This window comes from Esox lucius, chromosome 15 (assembly GCF_011004845.1).
Source record: "Esox lucius isolate fEsoLuc1 chromosome 15, fEsoLuc1.pri, whole genome shotgun sequence".
In the NCBI taxonomy this organism is placed as follows: Eukaryota; Metazoa; Chordata; class Actinopteri; order Esociformes; family Esocidae; genus Esox; species Esox lucius.
Window position 1 is genome coordinate 23,658,345 of NC_047583.1, and position 16,535 is coordinate 23,674,879.

At 42.6% G+C, this 16,535-nt stretch overlaps 3 protein-coding genes across 3 annotated transcripts in view; 1 reads left to right on the plus strand and 2 right to left on the minus strand.

Moving 5' to 3' along the window:
• Positions 1-4,040, minus strand: part of setd3 (SET domain containing 3, actin histidine methyltransferase) — a 26,527-nt gene extending 22,487 nt beyond the window's left edge. Inside the window, exon 1 of the mRNA XM_010894834.4 lies at positions 3,929-4,040. The gene's annotated coding sequence lies outside the window, so the exon portion shown is untranslated. The remainder of the gene's footprint in view (positions 1-3,928) is intronic.
• LOC105024736 (cyclin-K) lies at positions 2,843-11,576 on the plus strand. The gene is given in 11 exon segments (XM_029125581.2): positions 2,843-4,993; positions 5,358-5,439; positions 5,556-5,687; positions 6,083-6,188; positions 6,476-6,533; positions 8,893-9,062; positions 9,236-9,444; positions 9,553-9,586; positions 9,703-9,774; positions 10,277-10,623; positions 10,625-11,576. Coding segments are annotated over 11 exon segments (1,665 nt in total). The 5' UTR covers positions 2,843-4,796; the 3' UTR covers positions 10,883-11,576.
• Positions 11,577-12,193: 617 nt separating this feature from the next.
• Positions 12,194-16,535, minus strand: part of ccdc85ca (coiled-coil domain containing 85C, a) — a 41,625-nt gene continuing 37,283 nt past the window's right edge. Inside the window, exon 5 of the mRNA XM_010894835.4 lies at positions 12,194-15,589. Within this exon, the coding sequence (XP_010893137.1) occupies positions 15,500-15,589 (90 nt within the window). The 3' untranslated portion in view covers positions 12,194-15,499. The remainder of the gene's footprint in view (positions 15,590-16,535) is intronic.

Sequence of the window (16,535 nt, forward strand, 5' to 3'; positions counted from 1 at the left end):
CCTCCCGGCAACACATTCCCTCCGGAGGAAAACGGATGGCCAGTTAGCGCGCCTGCCTGCCTGCCTGTCACTGCACACGTGTCAGTGTAAATAAGGTTGAGCTGCCACACCCTTTGGCCTAAGTGATATTGGGAGTGACTGTGAATGACAGAGAGTGGGACAGCTGCTTGTTGAGGCTTTCAACTACAGACCGACCAACAGAACAAACTGCCCCTCACTGGGTCACGTCCTAAACATCTACACTGTGTACTACATATGCCCACAGCTTCATAGGCACCGGAAAAACAAGTGTACTATATGGGGGGAAAGGATGGGACATTTGAGACACTCAAGTCCATTCTAGACAGCTCTGTGACTTAGCCAAGAGCTCCCAGCAGGGTTCAGGGTCAGACAGGGAGGGAGGACAGCTGGATCACAGTACGATGCAGTGTCCAGTAGAGTGGAATCCTGGTCCTGAAGCTAAATTTACACACACCATGTGAGAAAACCTTGTACCAAAACTGACCGCCACTGACTTTGTAGGCTGTAGTCGCCGCTTTTTAAACCAAGTAGCGTGTTTTCACACATACAACCAGAGGGGAAATCTGAGGCTAGATATAAGGGGAAATCCAGCCTTCAGGAGCGATTGGGATTAGATATTAAACAGTACGCCTACATGAAATCACATCACTAACAGGTTACATCTTAAACATGTTACCAAATATTCTGAAGTACCAGAATACTGAAGAAGTGCATCTCTAATAGAAAACCCATTGCAGGCGATACGAGGAATTCACAAATCATGCTCAAAAACACAGCACCAGGTCATGTCACAACAAACAAGTTTAAAGTTTCAATTTGCCAGTTCCACATGGTTGTAATGACGGTTTCAGTTACATAGGACTATGTTGCAAATCTTGGTCGCTTTTAGAAAACAAGAAAAAACAACCAAGCAAAAACAATTTCACTACTACTGAACTGATCCGTTAGGTCTGCTTTGCAAACATTCCCAGAGTTGCCCCCATGTCGCGACTCTGGGTTTAAAACACTGTTTGAATGGAAGCCAAGAACACTCCACTAGCACAATCAAGTATAGACTCACCAGACCAAACAAGTAGAAGTATCGATACAGTACAGCATGATGTGGGCAGTCAGAATTGGCTTTCTCCATTGGCACATTGGCACTTGAAAATAAAGGATCTCAGTGTGGAATTCCGATTGGGTCTCTGCGTGTCTAGAAATATATACTTAAATAACAACAGTACACCTCAGATAAGCGCATTGAGCAATAAAAAAAAAAAAACTAACACGTGTACACCATCACGTGTTTGACTATGTTGCAGGTAAAGTTGTGCAGGAACAACTGGTTGCCTACCAACCAAACTATTGGTCAAAGGCAGAGGCAGTTGGTCAATAGATTTTATTAGTCGAGCAGTCACATGGTCATGTGACACCTATCTGATTTCCACCTGCGCCAGCTGAGGCGTCCATTGATGAGGGCATGGTGACGACAATCATGAATAAATAAAAAAGTACTACTGAAAATGTTCTTGTGTGAACACAACTATAGCCAAACATTTCTGTCTCTGTAGTACACAGTTCCCCACTAGTCTGGCAGTATCGTACGGGCACGTTCTCCAACATGGTGAAGTTCAGAAAGAGCATTTCCACAGTTGCGGTCGTCGGTTCTAAAATACTAGCCTCTAGTTCATGCATTTAGTGTTTTTGGCATTCAGCAATATCAGGGCAGACATGAGTGATATAATAGCAGCTTAATCTGGGAAGGCTGGCAGCTACAGCCAGTCAGGTCGGAAACATGCCTTTATATTTACCTCCTCAGGCTTTGGGACTGCTGGTTCGAAAAGATAACTACAAAAACAATGATCTGTACTGAAACATGTCATCTCAATACCCCTAATATATAAGATTGTTTTTTGACGATTGTGTTTAGACCCAGTCAGTCAGCTAATCAGCTGTTATAACTTAAGTTTCCTTGCATGCTAGGTTTGTTACCTATTACATAATTTTAATCAACTTAATTTTTATTAAATTTTTTTATTAAAATGGAACAAATGACTATAGACATATGGATTACTAAATCATTGGTAAGAAAAACTACAAAAGGTAATTGGTTTTAAGATAAAGGAACAAATGTGTTGCTGTGATGCTCTTACTAGTGAAGACAAATTCAAATTGTACCAGTAAATTGTCTGTATTGCACTATAGTAGGGATCACACCAATGCCAATCTGAAAATGTATTACTCAAGATTTCTTTTTCTTTTCTACATTTCTCAATACTTAAAAATAAACTCTATATGTATCAATTTCTAAGATTTTACTGTATTAGTTAAAAGAAAATCAATCTATTAACATGAAATAAATTAAGCAAAACCACTAGACAGGCAATCCATATATATCCATATGAAATCATCTTGGATCTTTTCTCACGAAACACAGGCCCATTCTTGTTTTTTGTTGGGTGTATACAACCGTTTAATAACGGACTTGCCTTCAGTGAAGAGTGAGGCGGTGTGAGACTCCTGCGTGAGACTTTTCCTGGTAATATTGTTGTGCAAATTTTTTGAACAATATTAAATAAGCGGTTCATGTGTTGTTACGTGCATTATTTGAATAATTGAGCATATTATGAATAGAATAATCGTTTATTAAAATAACTGACAGCTACATTACTACTACTTGTTCACTGCAACGACAATGTCATTGGTTGTTTTAGCACTTCCTCTACGAGACGAAAACCCGTTGTACATCCTGAGTTCAAGGATTTGAATAACTCAACCAAGATAGCCCACATGCCGCCGTTTCCAATCTGAGGCCGATTAAGTAGTGTGGGCAGAACTAAAGGAAGTGGGCAGAGACAAGCACACCAGTTCATACTGGGTTCGTTCTTGCGTAGTAAACGCCTGCTCTGCAAAGCGCGCTTGTGTAACAGCTCAATTCGCCCTGCAATGCTTAACAATGCGATTTTACGGGTAAGTGTAAATGTACTTTTGGGAACAGAAATATACTGAAATCTGAGGTCGATAGAAAATCGTCGAAATATGGGCCTGTCCTACGATTATCCCCTCTGCCGTAGGGAGGTCGTAATAACGACCTGATGCTTCAGATATAACAAACATCCAGTGCAGGGCTATCTGTGAGTAGTCTGTCTAAAGGCGATATTAAGTTGCATTTACAAAATAAATCGCGGTGAGACCTGGACTGATCTTCAGTGAACATGTCCGACAAACTTTGATTATGAAGACAAACTAGCACAATTTGGAAAATTTACTAAATGGGTGACAAAGTACTGAATAATTTACTAATTAGCTACCCAACTATAGCATGTTTTAACTTCGGTAAAATAAGACAAATGCTTTACAGTAACGTTAAATGCCATTTTGCGGTAATTGTAAATAAGTGAAAATAAAAAGGGCTATATCAGAGCATAGGTTCTGTTTCCAATTAAATTTGTTACACTTAGCTATCTCGTTTATTTTAGAAGGTTGTGAGGTACAGTAATTATCTTACAGACACTTAGCTAGGCACAGTAGCTAGTTTCCCTGTTAGCTGAATCACGCCCATCAAACAAGCAATCTAATTGGACTATCTGGCTAGGCTAACGGTCTTGGTTGTAGTAAGGAACGGAGTCCATTCAAAAACATGTAATGGAACGATATTAGCAAACCAGTAAGCTTTTGCAAAATTATGTATAGTAAACTTTGAATAGAGAACAAACAATTAACGTCAATCTGGTTTAAACAAGGCAAAATTGTAACGCACAATTGCTAGCACGTTTGCTAACTAGTCTCGTAAATTTTGCAAGCGACGTTCGTCCGCAATGCAGGAATGTCAGGTAAAGTTTTAAATGGTAAACAGAATGTCTAGTAATATCAACCAGTAACTGCATGCCAATATTTGTTAATAACATTGTTTTTCAAAACTACCTACCTTATAATTGAGTGCACTAGTTTCTCTCCTGTCAAACTGGAATTCAATCCTAACCTCTTCTCCACAAGGTAAGGGTGTAAAACCTAACATGTTGATTTGGGCGAGCCACGCCTGTTACACGGTATTCTAACTGTTTGATTGGAGCCCAAACGTTTTACACCCACGTTACTTGGAGTACACCCACATAAACAAAGTTCTCTTTTTTTATTCGGATTGGCTGGTTGGAATGATGTGCTTCTTCAATTGTTTGACTATTGGTTCAAAATCTATTTTACATTTTTTTCACGGGTTGTTCATGCGGATTGGTTCAAATGTCAACATACCATTGGTTACACGATAAGTCAGTCAGTCACTCGCGAATAGCAAGTTCGGCTTCACCACATAAACACAAAACCCACCCCATTCGTGGTATGTGATTGGTGGTTTACTTTAGGGGTTTACAATGACCAAAAATGGTTAAGATATTTGCGACATGATTTGTTGAAAAGGATGCCAATCGACAATATGAAATTGAATAAGGTGCCCGCCCCGATGTTTGTGTGGTGAATTGTTATATATATATATATATATATATATATATATTACATATATATATTATATATATATATTATTTTGTATATATGAATTAGATAGCTATGGTTCCTTACACTTCAATTCGAGTGTATATATTTTAATTAAACTATTTTTGTGTATTTCTGCCGCAAGCTTTAGCTATATAAAATTGTTCATATAAGAGAGATAGCATCGCAGTGTTACTACTAGCTACATCCTTTAATCATTAATTATTGTCTTTAGAGGCTGATATCGGGGTACTGTAGTGTGTGCAGTGGCTAGCTAGCCAGCTATTACAATCTAGTATCGTTAGCTAATGAAAGAATACAGGGAGAATTTGATCCCTGGAAATCCAGCTGCAAGTCTGGATCACATCAAGCCATGCTGGTACTGGGACAAGAAGGACCTGGCTCACACCCCCTCCCAGTCCGAGGGCCTAGACCCGGCCACCGAGGCCCGGTACCGAAGAGAGGGGGCTCGGTTCATCTTCGACGTGGGCACGCGCCTGGGACTGTATCCTTCCTTTTTCATTGTTTAGCCACAATTTATATTTAGGTGTAAAGCGTAGCAGATGAATGTTCAACCGGCCTGGAATTTGCAATACTTTCCCCATTCTCGATTCTGTCAAACATAAACAGTATGTTGTCTAAAGCCCCGTGTCTAGTTGCAAGCATGTTTTAAAATATTTTTTAAGCAAACCTACAAATAGTCCAGAAACACAATGTAACTTTGCCTGTTGGTTGTTTGGTTATTTGAGAAAATTGATGGTTCTGTTTAATAATTAGTACGATCCATTAGTCAGGTTTATCAGTTAAGTATGAATAATTATCCTTATAAATGTTACAGTAACTCTTTAGATGCTTAACTTTGTGACCAGACACTATGACACATTGGCTACAGGGATCATCTACTTCCATCGATTCTACATGTTCCATTCCTTCAAGCAATTTCCCAGATATGTAAGTATTCACACCCTGTAAAACTTGTGCTTTTGAACCCTTTACAGTGGTAATTGTTCTTTCAGGTTGAACAGGGTATCCAGTATTCATCATGTGTATATGCTTTGTCTATACAGGTGACTGGGGGTTGTTGTCTATTCCTGGCCGGTAAAGTGGAAGAGACCCCAAAGAAATGCAAAGACATAATCAAGACCGCACGCAGCCTTCTGAACGACATACAGTTTGCCCAGTTTGGAGATGACCCAAAGGTGAGAGTTTAGCTTGGTGCCTGGGGAAAAATGGCAGTAATAAATGCATACCACATGTTGGTACCATATGCTAAGGAAAACCTTTTCATGGGTTTACTTTTTTTAAAGCCTCCCACTTTGGTCTTGATGTGTTCATTTGTAGTTCATAACATGTCTTTTTTAGTATTGGAATGTCCCCCCTTATCATTTAAATGTGTAAGCTCTCAGGCCTACTGTCACAACTCACGGCTGAAAACGGAGCAAATATTTGTATTTAGTTCATTGTAAATTGCTAATACAATGCTTTGTGACCCCTGACCATGTCGTTAATTATATTTCCCTCCCTGGGAAGGACAGTCTGTTTCTAAAAACACTTGTTAGTTACAAAATTTTTCATGACTGTGATTCCTGTACAGGAGGAGGTGATGGTGCTGGAGAGAATCCTGCTGCAGACCATTAAGTTTGATCTGCAGGTGGAGCACCCATACCAGTTTTTGCTCCGCTACGCGAAGCAGCTCAAAGGTACATGGATTGAGTATGCCTAATTCACACTACAGGGTGAGCTGGCCTGGTCACCTGTTCACAGTAGTAGCTGGAACTGTGCTGAAAAGCACAACAACAGAGATGAAATATGAACCCAGTCAGTACAGAGTCACGGGTCGACCATGTAGTGTGAATCAGGTCCAACATTTAATCTACAATAATGTAAACATCAAGTCTAAGATTTTACACGGTCTAAATGTGTACTACCCCTGCACTCATACACCTCTTTCTGTTTACAGATCTGAAGTATTTCCGATCTGTTTCAGGTGATAAGAACAAAGTCCAGAAGCTAGTTCAGATGGCCTGGACATTTGTGAATGACAGGTAAGAGTCTAACTTACATAATTACAAGGGATGACAGAGTTCTTGGCCAATAATAGCCGATATTCATATAGCACAATCGTCCGATGCCAATACCGATGTTAGGTCATTCGGCATGCCTTGGCATGAATTAAATAAAAAATGGTGGTTCTGACAATGCTTCTAATTTCAACAAACATAAATGTAATCATACAAACAGTTTGCTACCTTAAAAGCCCTTAATTCCTCTAGGCAGGGTGTTAACATTAACATTTTGGTTCACTAGCAAATGTGCCAGGTAGATTCAAAATCGACCAGCCACTAGTTTTGTCAGCCAACCCCATCCATTTACACCATAAAACACAAAACGAACGATTATGTGTAATGACACAAAAAAAGAATAAAAGTATACTCTAAGCCAAAAAAAAAATCTGCTTTGCCTGAAACAAGGTTACCGTGGCAACGGAGACAACAGCCCTTCCCTGTGTCTGTCCACTTGCTAGTTGACCAGAATCGGACTGACCTGTAGTCATTTTACGTCATTGCCAGCAGTCGCAGTCTAAATTCAAACTAACATCAAAACAAGGAAAAAATCTGAAACTCTGACTTCAAGAGATTTTCGGGTGAAAATGATCTTGCGCTGGAAATGTAATCTTCCAACAATTCACTTCGGTACTGCACATGTTGTTGCTGCGCTGTCTCTCTCTCTCTCTCTCCCTCTCTCTCCCCTACTGAAGAACATGCACACTCTGAAGATGCTCACACGGCATGTCTGCTTAGTGAGCTGGATGCATTGGCTTATTCAGACTACAAGGAGAATGTGCTCTGTGTTTCCCAAGTTGCACATGAATACAAAAGCCCCAAGAGCTCAATAAATGTAAGAACAGTGTTGTAACTGGGCACATTACCTATATACCAAGAAAACGCAATTAATGTGTCAGACAAATAGTTAACATCGGGAATTCATTTTTTCTTGCTGTGGCTTCTGTTTATTCCATGCCGGAGCGCCGCGGTAATATGGACCCAACAGAAAAACACTGGACATTTTTAAATTAGCTGCATTCTCTGAATGACCCGCAGACTTTTCTCAAATTCCATTTAAGCAAGAAGTGCTAGTGCTCCTCTTCGGAAGGGAAAGTTGTCATCGGTAAGCTTTATACAGTTAGGAACCTTACACAGATCCAACCACTGTTGTTGCCCGCGCTCTTCTTCATTGTCGCAGAACCCGATTTAAAAAGTGTCTAATTACCGTATCAAGTGGAGTTCCTGTAAATACTATTTACCAGGTAGATGTACTCCTTATATGGGCACAGGTTTACTAATTCACCTGTTCAAACTCCGGTTGTAATTTCCACTCCCCACAGGAACAGGGGCAGTTGAAGCCTATTGGCACGGCAATGAAACACTATTGGCAGGGCAATGGAAGCTGACTGGCAGGGCAATGAAACACAATTGGCAGGGCAATGGAAGCTGACTGGCTGGACAATGGAAGCCGACTGGCAGGGCAATGAAACACTATTGGCAGGGCAATGGAAGCTGACTGGCAGGGCAATGAAACACAATTGGCAGGGCAATGGAAGCTGACTGGCAGGGCAATGAAACACTATTGGCAGGGCAATGGAAGCCGACTCGCAGGGCAATGGAAGCCTGTGGAGCGGTTTCAGTACCCAAATTAAAATGTTACAATCATAGTGGACTACGTCTATTACTTTATCCATTGCCAGAAAATCTTGCATTGTTTAGGTGTGCATTGCAAAGCAGAGTTATTGCATACAAAGTATTGGTTTCCTAACCAAAATCACGCAAGAATGTAGCAATATTGCAAAATAGGATATTTTGCTTTACCCAATTACTTCCCTAGATTCTGCACACTCAGCTTTACTAGCCGTCTATTGGAACCAACAGCTTATGGACAATCTTGAATAAAAAAATTATTGATAATGTCACCAGTCTGAATTGTAGTAGGGAAAGTCTTCTTGATTTGAGCTCATTTGGACCGAATTCAGAGTGTAAACAAGGCTTTAAATATGTTTAGAGTTCTCCAACCACCAATTGGTGATAGACAAAAGTCTATCTAAGAAATGTTTACTACAGCCACAACTTGATGCACCATTATAAATCTCAACTAGATGGCGCCATTGCTTTTACAATTACAAACTGTAAAGGTAAAGAAGCGGTTCCACAATATACCGCCTTCACACCACTGATCTTCTCATTTGTAGAAATGCAATCCTACAATCAGGCCCCCCCTCCCTGTTAAGTACAATTTAAAAGACGTGAACTAATCCTAAATCAGCACATTTTTACTTCTGAGATGCTTTTGGATTATACACCCTTGTCCCTTGACCCACAGCCAATCTGACTGACTCTATCCTACCCCCAGTCTGTGCACCATGCTGTCCCTTCAGTGGGAGCCAGAGATCATAGCGGTGGCAGTCATGTACCTGGCTGGCCGGCTGTGTAAGTTCGACATCCAGGAGTGGACGTCCCGGCAGTCTTCGCGGCGGTGGTGGGAGCAGTTTGTCCAGGATGTCCCAGTGGAGCTGCTGGAAGGTAGGCACTGGTTTGGGTTTGTCATTTCTTTAGGTGAAAAACCATGTGTATGTAGAAGTCTTTCACCCCTTTTCACCTAATTTTCATGACTGTTTGTTTATTTTAGCGTCAACTGTATTTGGACCCATACAGTCTAAATTCACCCCTCATTAATCAACTCCACCGCTCCGCAGACATCTGCCACCAGATTCTAGACCTGTACTCCCAGGGCAAGCAGCAGATGCCGCAAACCCCCAGCGAGAAGACCCCCACTACCCCCATCCCCACCCCCCAGCAGCCACTCACCCAGCAGCCTCCGCTCCCAAGCCCCCCCGTCCTCCCACCACTCAGCAAGAAGGCCTCGCCACAGACCAGCCCTCCCCGCCACCTCAAACGAGCCCACGTGAGTCAGACGCCCAGCCGACGCTCCTTGTCGGCGAACGCGCCGCTGTCTTGACCGAATTCACTGCACGGAGCAGTTGTGACGCCCGTTTTCCTTGTTGTTCACTAGGTGACATCTCCTGAAGAAGAAAGCAAGGCACCAGGTGAGCAAAAGGCCCTGTCCCGGACAGAAGCTGAATCGATGGAAGCACACGGCTGACGGTGATTTGCATGAATCCTAACAGTGTGTTTGTGACTGTTACCTCTCCTCCTCCTCCAGAGCCGCTGGGCTCCAAGATCCCTCGACTGGAGCCTCCGATGCCCCCACCACCCACCTCGCTACCTCCATCGGGTGAGTCCCTGTAAAGGTCCACGGGCCCTGGTCCAGACTTTGTAGTGTGTTTAGGGAAATGGGTGTTAATATCAGACACACCCTGGTCCACTCCAGTGCTGCTGGTATATACATGGGGTTGAGAGGCGGAGGGGCGTTTGGCCTGGCTTTAGATGCACATTTACCGGTCGAATCAAGAAAACACTCCATTAGTCCATAAAATACCAGGCTTAGTCCATTGATTTTTCTAATTAAATCCCAGTGTTTCATGCAGGATGGAGGCATGTACACCCAGAGCTCTGACAGACACCCCTAGCATCTAGCTGGTTGTTACCTGTATATTGGCGAGGATGCTTAATAGATTGAAAAGGATCAGAACACACAGCCGTTACAGAATGAGCTATTTGTCTGGGTCTGCTGAGGGTTCTTCTAGGCGTCACAACCCCACAGTGAATGGGGTCCAAACCAAACTCGCTGACCTCTGACCTCTTATTACTCTACTGTTTCCCTGTTCTCCCTACAGACCGCAAGCGTCCAGCCCCCCACCTGTCCGCCCCTCTCCCAGGAGACGTCGAGCAACCAGGGGCCGGAGACCCAGCTGAGGCCCCGGAAGGACCCCCGCCGCCCCCGCACTCGGCCTCTCTCCACCAGCCCCCACCCCTGCCCCACCGCCCCCCGCCCCCTCCCCCGTCCAGCTACATCATGGGCATCCCGACGTCCAGCTCCTACATGTCAGGGGAGGGCTTCCAGAGCCTCCAGTCCATGATGAAGACGGAGGGGCCATCGTACAGTGCCATCCCCCCGTCCTACGGCCCTCCCCTGGCCTACCACGGCCATGTCTACCCCACCAACGCCCCGCCCCCACCCGGCCCCCCCGCCCCCCACTGCCTACGCTCCGCCCAGCCTCCCTCCACCGTCACCCGCCTACCCCCCGCCAGGGTACAACCACGGCTACCCTCCCCCGCCCCCTCCACGTATGCCCCCGGGGCACGGAGACTACCCGCCCGGGGTGGGCATCCCCCCTAGCAGCTATCCCCCGCCCCCTGGAGGACAGAGCCAGGTACCGCCCCCGCTGCCCCCTGGGATGCCCCCGATAGGTGGCATGAGTCGGGGAGCTTGGATGAGGTGACCAGGGGGGAGTCTGGATGTGCCACACCCCCAGTGTTACTGACAGACAGACAGGCGATGTGATGTGATGGGAAGCGGACAGATGAATGGCTTGTTGAGGATCCTGCTTCCCTCTGGTTCTATCAAGCTGTCGTCTACTCACACATTATTCTTTTTCATGGTTTTTATATAATAGTTGATGGATTCCTGGAATTTTGAGGGAAGACCCATGAAGTATTAAACCGGGATTTCTGTAAATCGAGCTATGAATTTTGGGAATGTTTCAGGCTTTCTGCAACTCTATATATTCAGACAGACAAACACAGCACAGCGTTGCCTAATGAAGAACCAACCATTAACTTTCATTGCACATGTTTAGTAGTTAGTGTTAAATACGTGTAGTTGTGTATTGTACTATTGCTGTTTTTACATTAGTCTTTTAGTAACATGTTTATTTTTTATATGAGACATTTGTGATTAGCTTGCTGTAGGAAAGAATGATGGGACCAAGAAGAAAAATGGCAGCTACCTTCAAACTCCTCCATGGCTTTAATATATCTCCCACATCCAGTTATTTATTAGTTTGAAACATACTACTAAACCAGTATTATATTTATAATGTCAATGAATAGGCTTCCATTGTAGCATAATGCATGGGCTGGAAGATACATGTGCCACTCAGACAAACAACACACACAATAAACAAACATCTTTTATGGGTGTTTGAACATTTACATAAGCTGAATAAATGTATGACTGTTTGATGCATGCACCACTACCATGGATAAAGGGTTTAAAGTAATGCATTTTACGTAGTTTTTTATTACACCATGTAGATTTTCAACCTCCAATAGTTATTTAATTGGTAATGTAGACTCACTGTAAGCAATGTTTATTGGTGTGTTTAATTATCAATGCTCCATCAGATGACTTCAACCTTGTTCCTAGAGAGCAAGGTTTTCTCCGACTCTAATTCAATAGATCAGATTCTAATAGTATGCTGAATCAGGTTAGTTACCGACTGGTAGGGGTACAGATTTTGAACCCTATAAACCAGTGTTCTCCAACCTGGATCCTGGAGAGTTGCCCTCCTGAAGCTTTTTAGCACATCCTGGGGGTAATTGATTTGGCTCATCAAGCAGCTACAGTAACTAATAGAATCAGGTGCCGAAGATTAGTGTTTGACTGGAACCCTACAGGACCATATCAATCTAGGAACAACATTGAAGAACCCTACTGTGAACTTTCACACACGCTTCATGTCATTAGATGAACTAGCCTGAGGTGGGGCTCCTTGTTAAGCTGTTTAAATGTGTCTGAACAAATGCTTTGGTAAATTCATACTTCTTTATTACTAGTTAGCTTGATGGGGTTGATCAACATTCACAATTGACACAAGCAGATGAAGGGTTTAAAAGAAAGTATATTTCAATGATATTTACATTTTATTTCAAAATCTTCTAAAATTGGCATTCATTTTTCACATTTAAAAATTTGCTAAATATTTTAATTTTTTTAGCTACATCTTGTGAAAAAAAGTAAAGGCATGCTAGTTCCAGATATGCTACAGGAGTAGGTACTTATGTCCATAGTGCTGTGTGTATATCTTGGGATACGTCTTAAACTGTAGCAGAGAAAGAGGCTAAAAAGAGAACAGCATTTCATCACAGGTTCCACTAGAGACCTCCTTCACAAAAGAAGCATTGCATTTAACATTAGGAAAATAGTCAAATTTTGTGCTGTCAAATCAACAAATATAAAAGTCAGTAGTTGCATGTAGACTATCTGCTTAAGAAAAAGGTCACTTTTGCAAATGTTGAATTTGTGAAGACTGAATGTATGGACACTTATTTGTACCGCCATCATCAATCTCCTTAGTCATCAGTGTTTAAATGTTGCAAAGACGTCACTGTACAGAACAGTCCTTGATTTAAACAGAATTATGCTCATATCAGGAATATACCTCATATATATATACACACACACAGTATATTGTAAGTTTTTCAATGCTCATTTTGTTCACACAGCTCTTCTTTTAAGAGGCAGGTCACAGTTTGTGACTGTTCAAAATCAGCTGCTGCAGACTCCTCAAAAATACAAACACAGTGGATGCCTCCCAAATCACACTCTATTCCCTATATAGTGCACTACTTTTGACCAGGGCAGATGTCTATGTAGAATGCCATTCAGGATGAGGTCAGCCACTGTTTTGCTATCAATACCACCAAATATTTTCTCCTATGAGAACACATCTTTTACCAAGAATTCCTGGGAATGTGTAAACATGCATTTCTACACAAAAGTGGAGTATACATATTCTTTTATACCCCTATATATATTGACAATGTGTCAACCTAATTTTAGATTCATTTACCAATATGACAAAAAAGCTTTAGTTCAGATTTTAAAACACAAAACTGAGAATGCAGCAAGCGTCTTTAAAACAGTTAACTGCCTATTTCAACATCACCATAGCCAAGGGAACGCATAAAATTGATAAGACTCCTATGAGTGCTCACATGGAGTATTGACAGGCCTTACAGAATTCAGCACATCCGTAAGACCTCATTCATTGTACATAAAACTCCCTAGAAGAGATCATATACATAGATGTTATAACTTAACATCTGTCAGTTATGTTGTTGTTACTCGATTGCTTCCATTCTTTTGTCAGCCTTATGACATTGGAACTCACCATAAAGAGAATACTGAGATGACTCAACTAGTAGAGTTTGGATATTAAACAACATAAAATGGGACCATAGAAAACCTCATTGTCCACAGTGATCAGCTATGAGATTTCATAAAGCATACATAGGTTTTGTGTGAGACTTGATTGAGTGAAAGCACAGTGGTCTATGAGCCTTCATACAGCATACACTGGGCCTAACATATCCAGGAGCCAGCTAAGACAGCTTATAAAGTATACCTCAGGGGTATTCAGCTCTAACCCTCCAAGGTCCACACCACTGCTGGTTTTCTGTCCTACATGTTAATAAATGACATCCACCTGGTCTAAACCAGTCCCTGGTTAAGTGGGAACAATAAAAAACAGCAGCAGAACTGGCTTCCAGGTCTAGATTTGAATGGCAGGAATAGATGGTTTCCATAAGGTATACTTATTTCTAAAAGAGCTCATAAAAAAACAGTAGTTGTTTTCAAAACTTACTAACGATTGTCATACATATAACTGCAAATTTAATCACACATTTCCTGTCTTCATAATCCATAATCACTCATTAAAAGCAACAGTATTATGAATGAACCATTCCCCTGCCTTGAGGTAGGCTAAGATTCAATACAATTAAAGGTTATATAGATGGCAGCTTTTAAAGGCAATAACAAATACATTTAAGAGCTGCAATGCCTATAAAAAGTGATTGGAGCCAGGACTTAAAAGGTTAATTGAATAGTATAACACGCTAAGCTTTCTAGCCTGGTCCTCAATCTGTTTGTGCTGTCATGGGGTAATTCTACAAGGAGTTTGTAGGAGAATACAGACAGGTATTCAGGCTAAACATGTTCTTGCCTTGGGAGTACACGTATGAAGCATCTTTGAAAGTAAACTTAGTGTCACCTTCTGTAGTTCTAAAGCAAAGGACACCCCATGTTTATAGTCAACTACTCTGGTGAAATGTTGTGAACTAAATAGGGAACAGCCTTCCACTGAAAAGGTGAAACAAACATGGTGAGTGCCATGTTTTGTTACACATCTCTGCCATTTTGCTGAACACTGATATTATTTCTGTCTACAGTTGAACACATAACCTACACCTCTGTCAGGCAAAAGGAGACTACCTTAATCAACAGTGGCCTAAAGCAGCTAGGTTTCACGTCATATGCCTTGTACTGGCTATACAAAGGAGGACATTTTGTCTGACAATTTCCATCAAATCTGATTAAAAGTCCCTATGAAAATGAAGTTGTCTGTCGGTCGTCTCTGGAAAAAGTCATGGAAGCAAAGAAAAAAAAAAAAAAAAAGACTCTTTAGTAGAAGTGTCCGTTCTGGAGTGGTTGTCAGATTTGAACATCTGGTTGCGTAAGCATTTACAAACACAAACAGAATCTGTTGCTTGGCAATGCCAGGTAACTGTCGTATCTTGGGGGACGTGAATGTCTGGTTCTGGAGTTGTAAGCGGCAGATCAGTTGTAGTTGTTAATGTTCTTTGTTCTCCCCCATTCCTCCTATTTCAAGACAGAGACACAGTACGCAGCGGGTCCTATCTGGAAATCCACCAACAGTGGTAATCCAGCATGTGGAATTGATGTCAGGAAATCACCCAGAAACATACAGAACATTTGTTTTGGTACGCCACGTACCGCTTTCAACGGCACGGCCTGTTTCGTTCTTTAGATTCATTCTTTAGATTCATTCTTTAGATGGACTGGGCTCACTTTCCGGGTCGGCCTGCATGGCTTGTCCACCAGGGAGCAGTGTTAGCCCAGGTTAAGCCAGACATTACAGGAACAGAGGAAGCAGTAGGATTGGGTTAGTGTCTGGGTGGATCCTCACTGCTGAAACAGTGTGAGAACCTCATTTGTTTTCCCAGTCAGTGTTGAGGGTTCATGGTTGTGGTGGATGTTTATGTGTTAGTTTTTTGCCTCGTGTTGGATGCTGCTGCGTCCTGGTTCATGCGGACTACAAAGGCCCTTTGAACTGGTTCCCGGAGAGATGTTGGCGGATGGACGGCTTGGAGCCCGCGGCGTCACCCAGTTTACGCCACACCACCTGGGAACACAGGATGGGGGGGGGGGGGGCAGAGACAAAACACTGTTACAAAACATTGTCATATAACAACAGATATACAAGCCACAGCATGCGAGATGAGAGGCTGGGCTGTGAATGGCTGCACTGTGGCTCGGTTCTCTTTCATGTAAAGAGCTCTGTACGGAAAAACAAACCGGCATCGATTAGTGCTGAAAGGCTAACATTAGAAGGGCCCCGGGGGTCATTGCTGCCTGCCAGAAAAGTGTCATTTGCCCGTGTCTTGTAGTTCTGCACTCCACTCCCAAAGGGCAACCTATTCATTTTATAGGGCACTAACCTTAATGAGGACTGGTTAGAAGTAGTGCCCTATGAAGGGGAATAGGAGGCTAGCTAAATGAGTGGGGGTGGATGCGATGTGATGAGAATAGGGGCACTGTAGCTTCTACCCCATAGTCATATCCTGCCCTTGGACGGGTTGGTTTATATAGCTGAGAGAACAGCTCGGAGGCTTAAAAAGGCTCCAGTAAGAGCTGCCATTGTTTTCCTCAGCGAAGTTATTTTAATTGCTCCGACAAGTGCGTCGTAAACACTAAGCCTCCTTTATGGGAACTCCCAATTAAAGGAGGGTGAAATGGGGGGTGAGGGGGTGAGGTAATAGTGTGGTAATTGAAACGCTGTCCTGCGTTAAAGGCGAGCCAAGCTCGCGATTCAGAAACGAACAGAAACGAGAGAGAGGGAGACAGAGAAAAAGACATGAGATGGAAGGAGAGAGAAAGGCTTGCAGCCTACCAGGCCCCGCGTAACCTCATCAAGCTCTTATTATTCGTTTTCTGGGATTAGAAGAGGGAGATACTGAAAAACGAAAGGACAGACAAACATAGAGAGGTGAGAGAGATGGAGATAAAGCGATGAAGAAAGATAGGGAGGCCAAGTGAAGGAATGTTGGAGAAAGGAGAGGAAAGGCCCT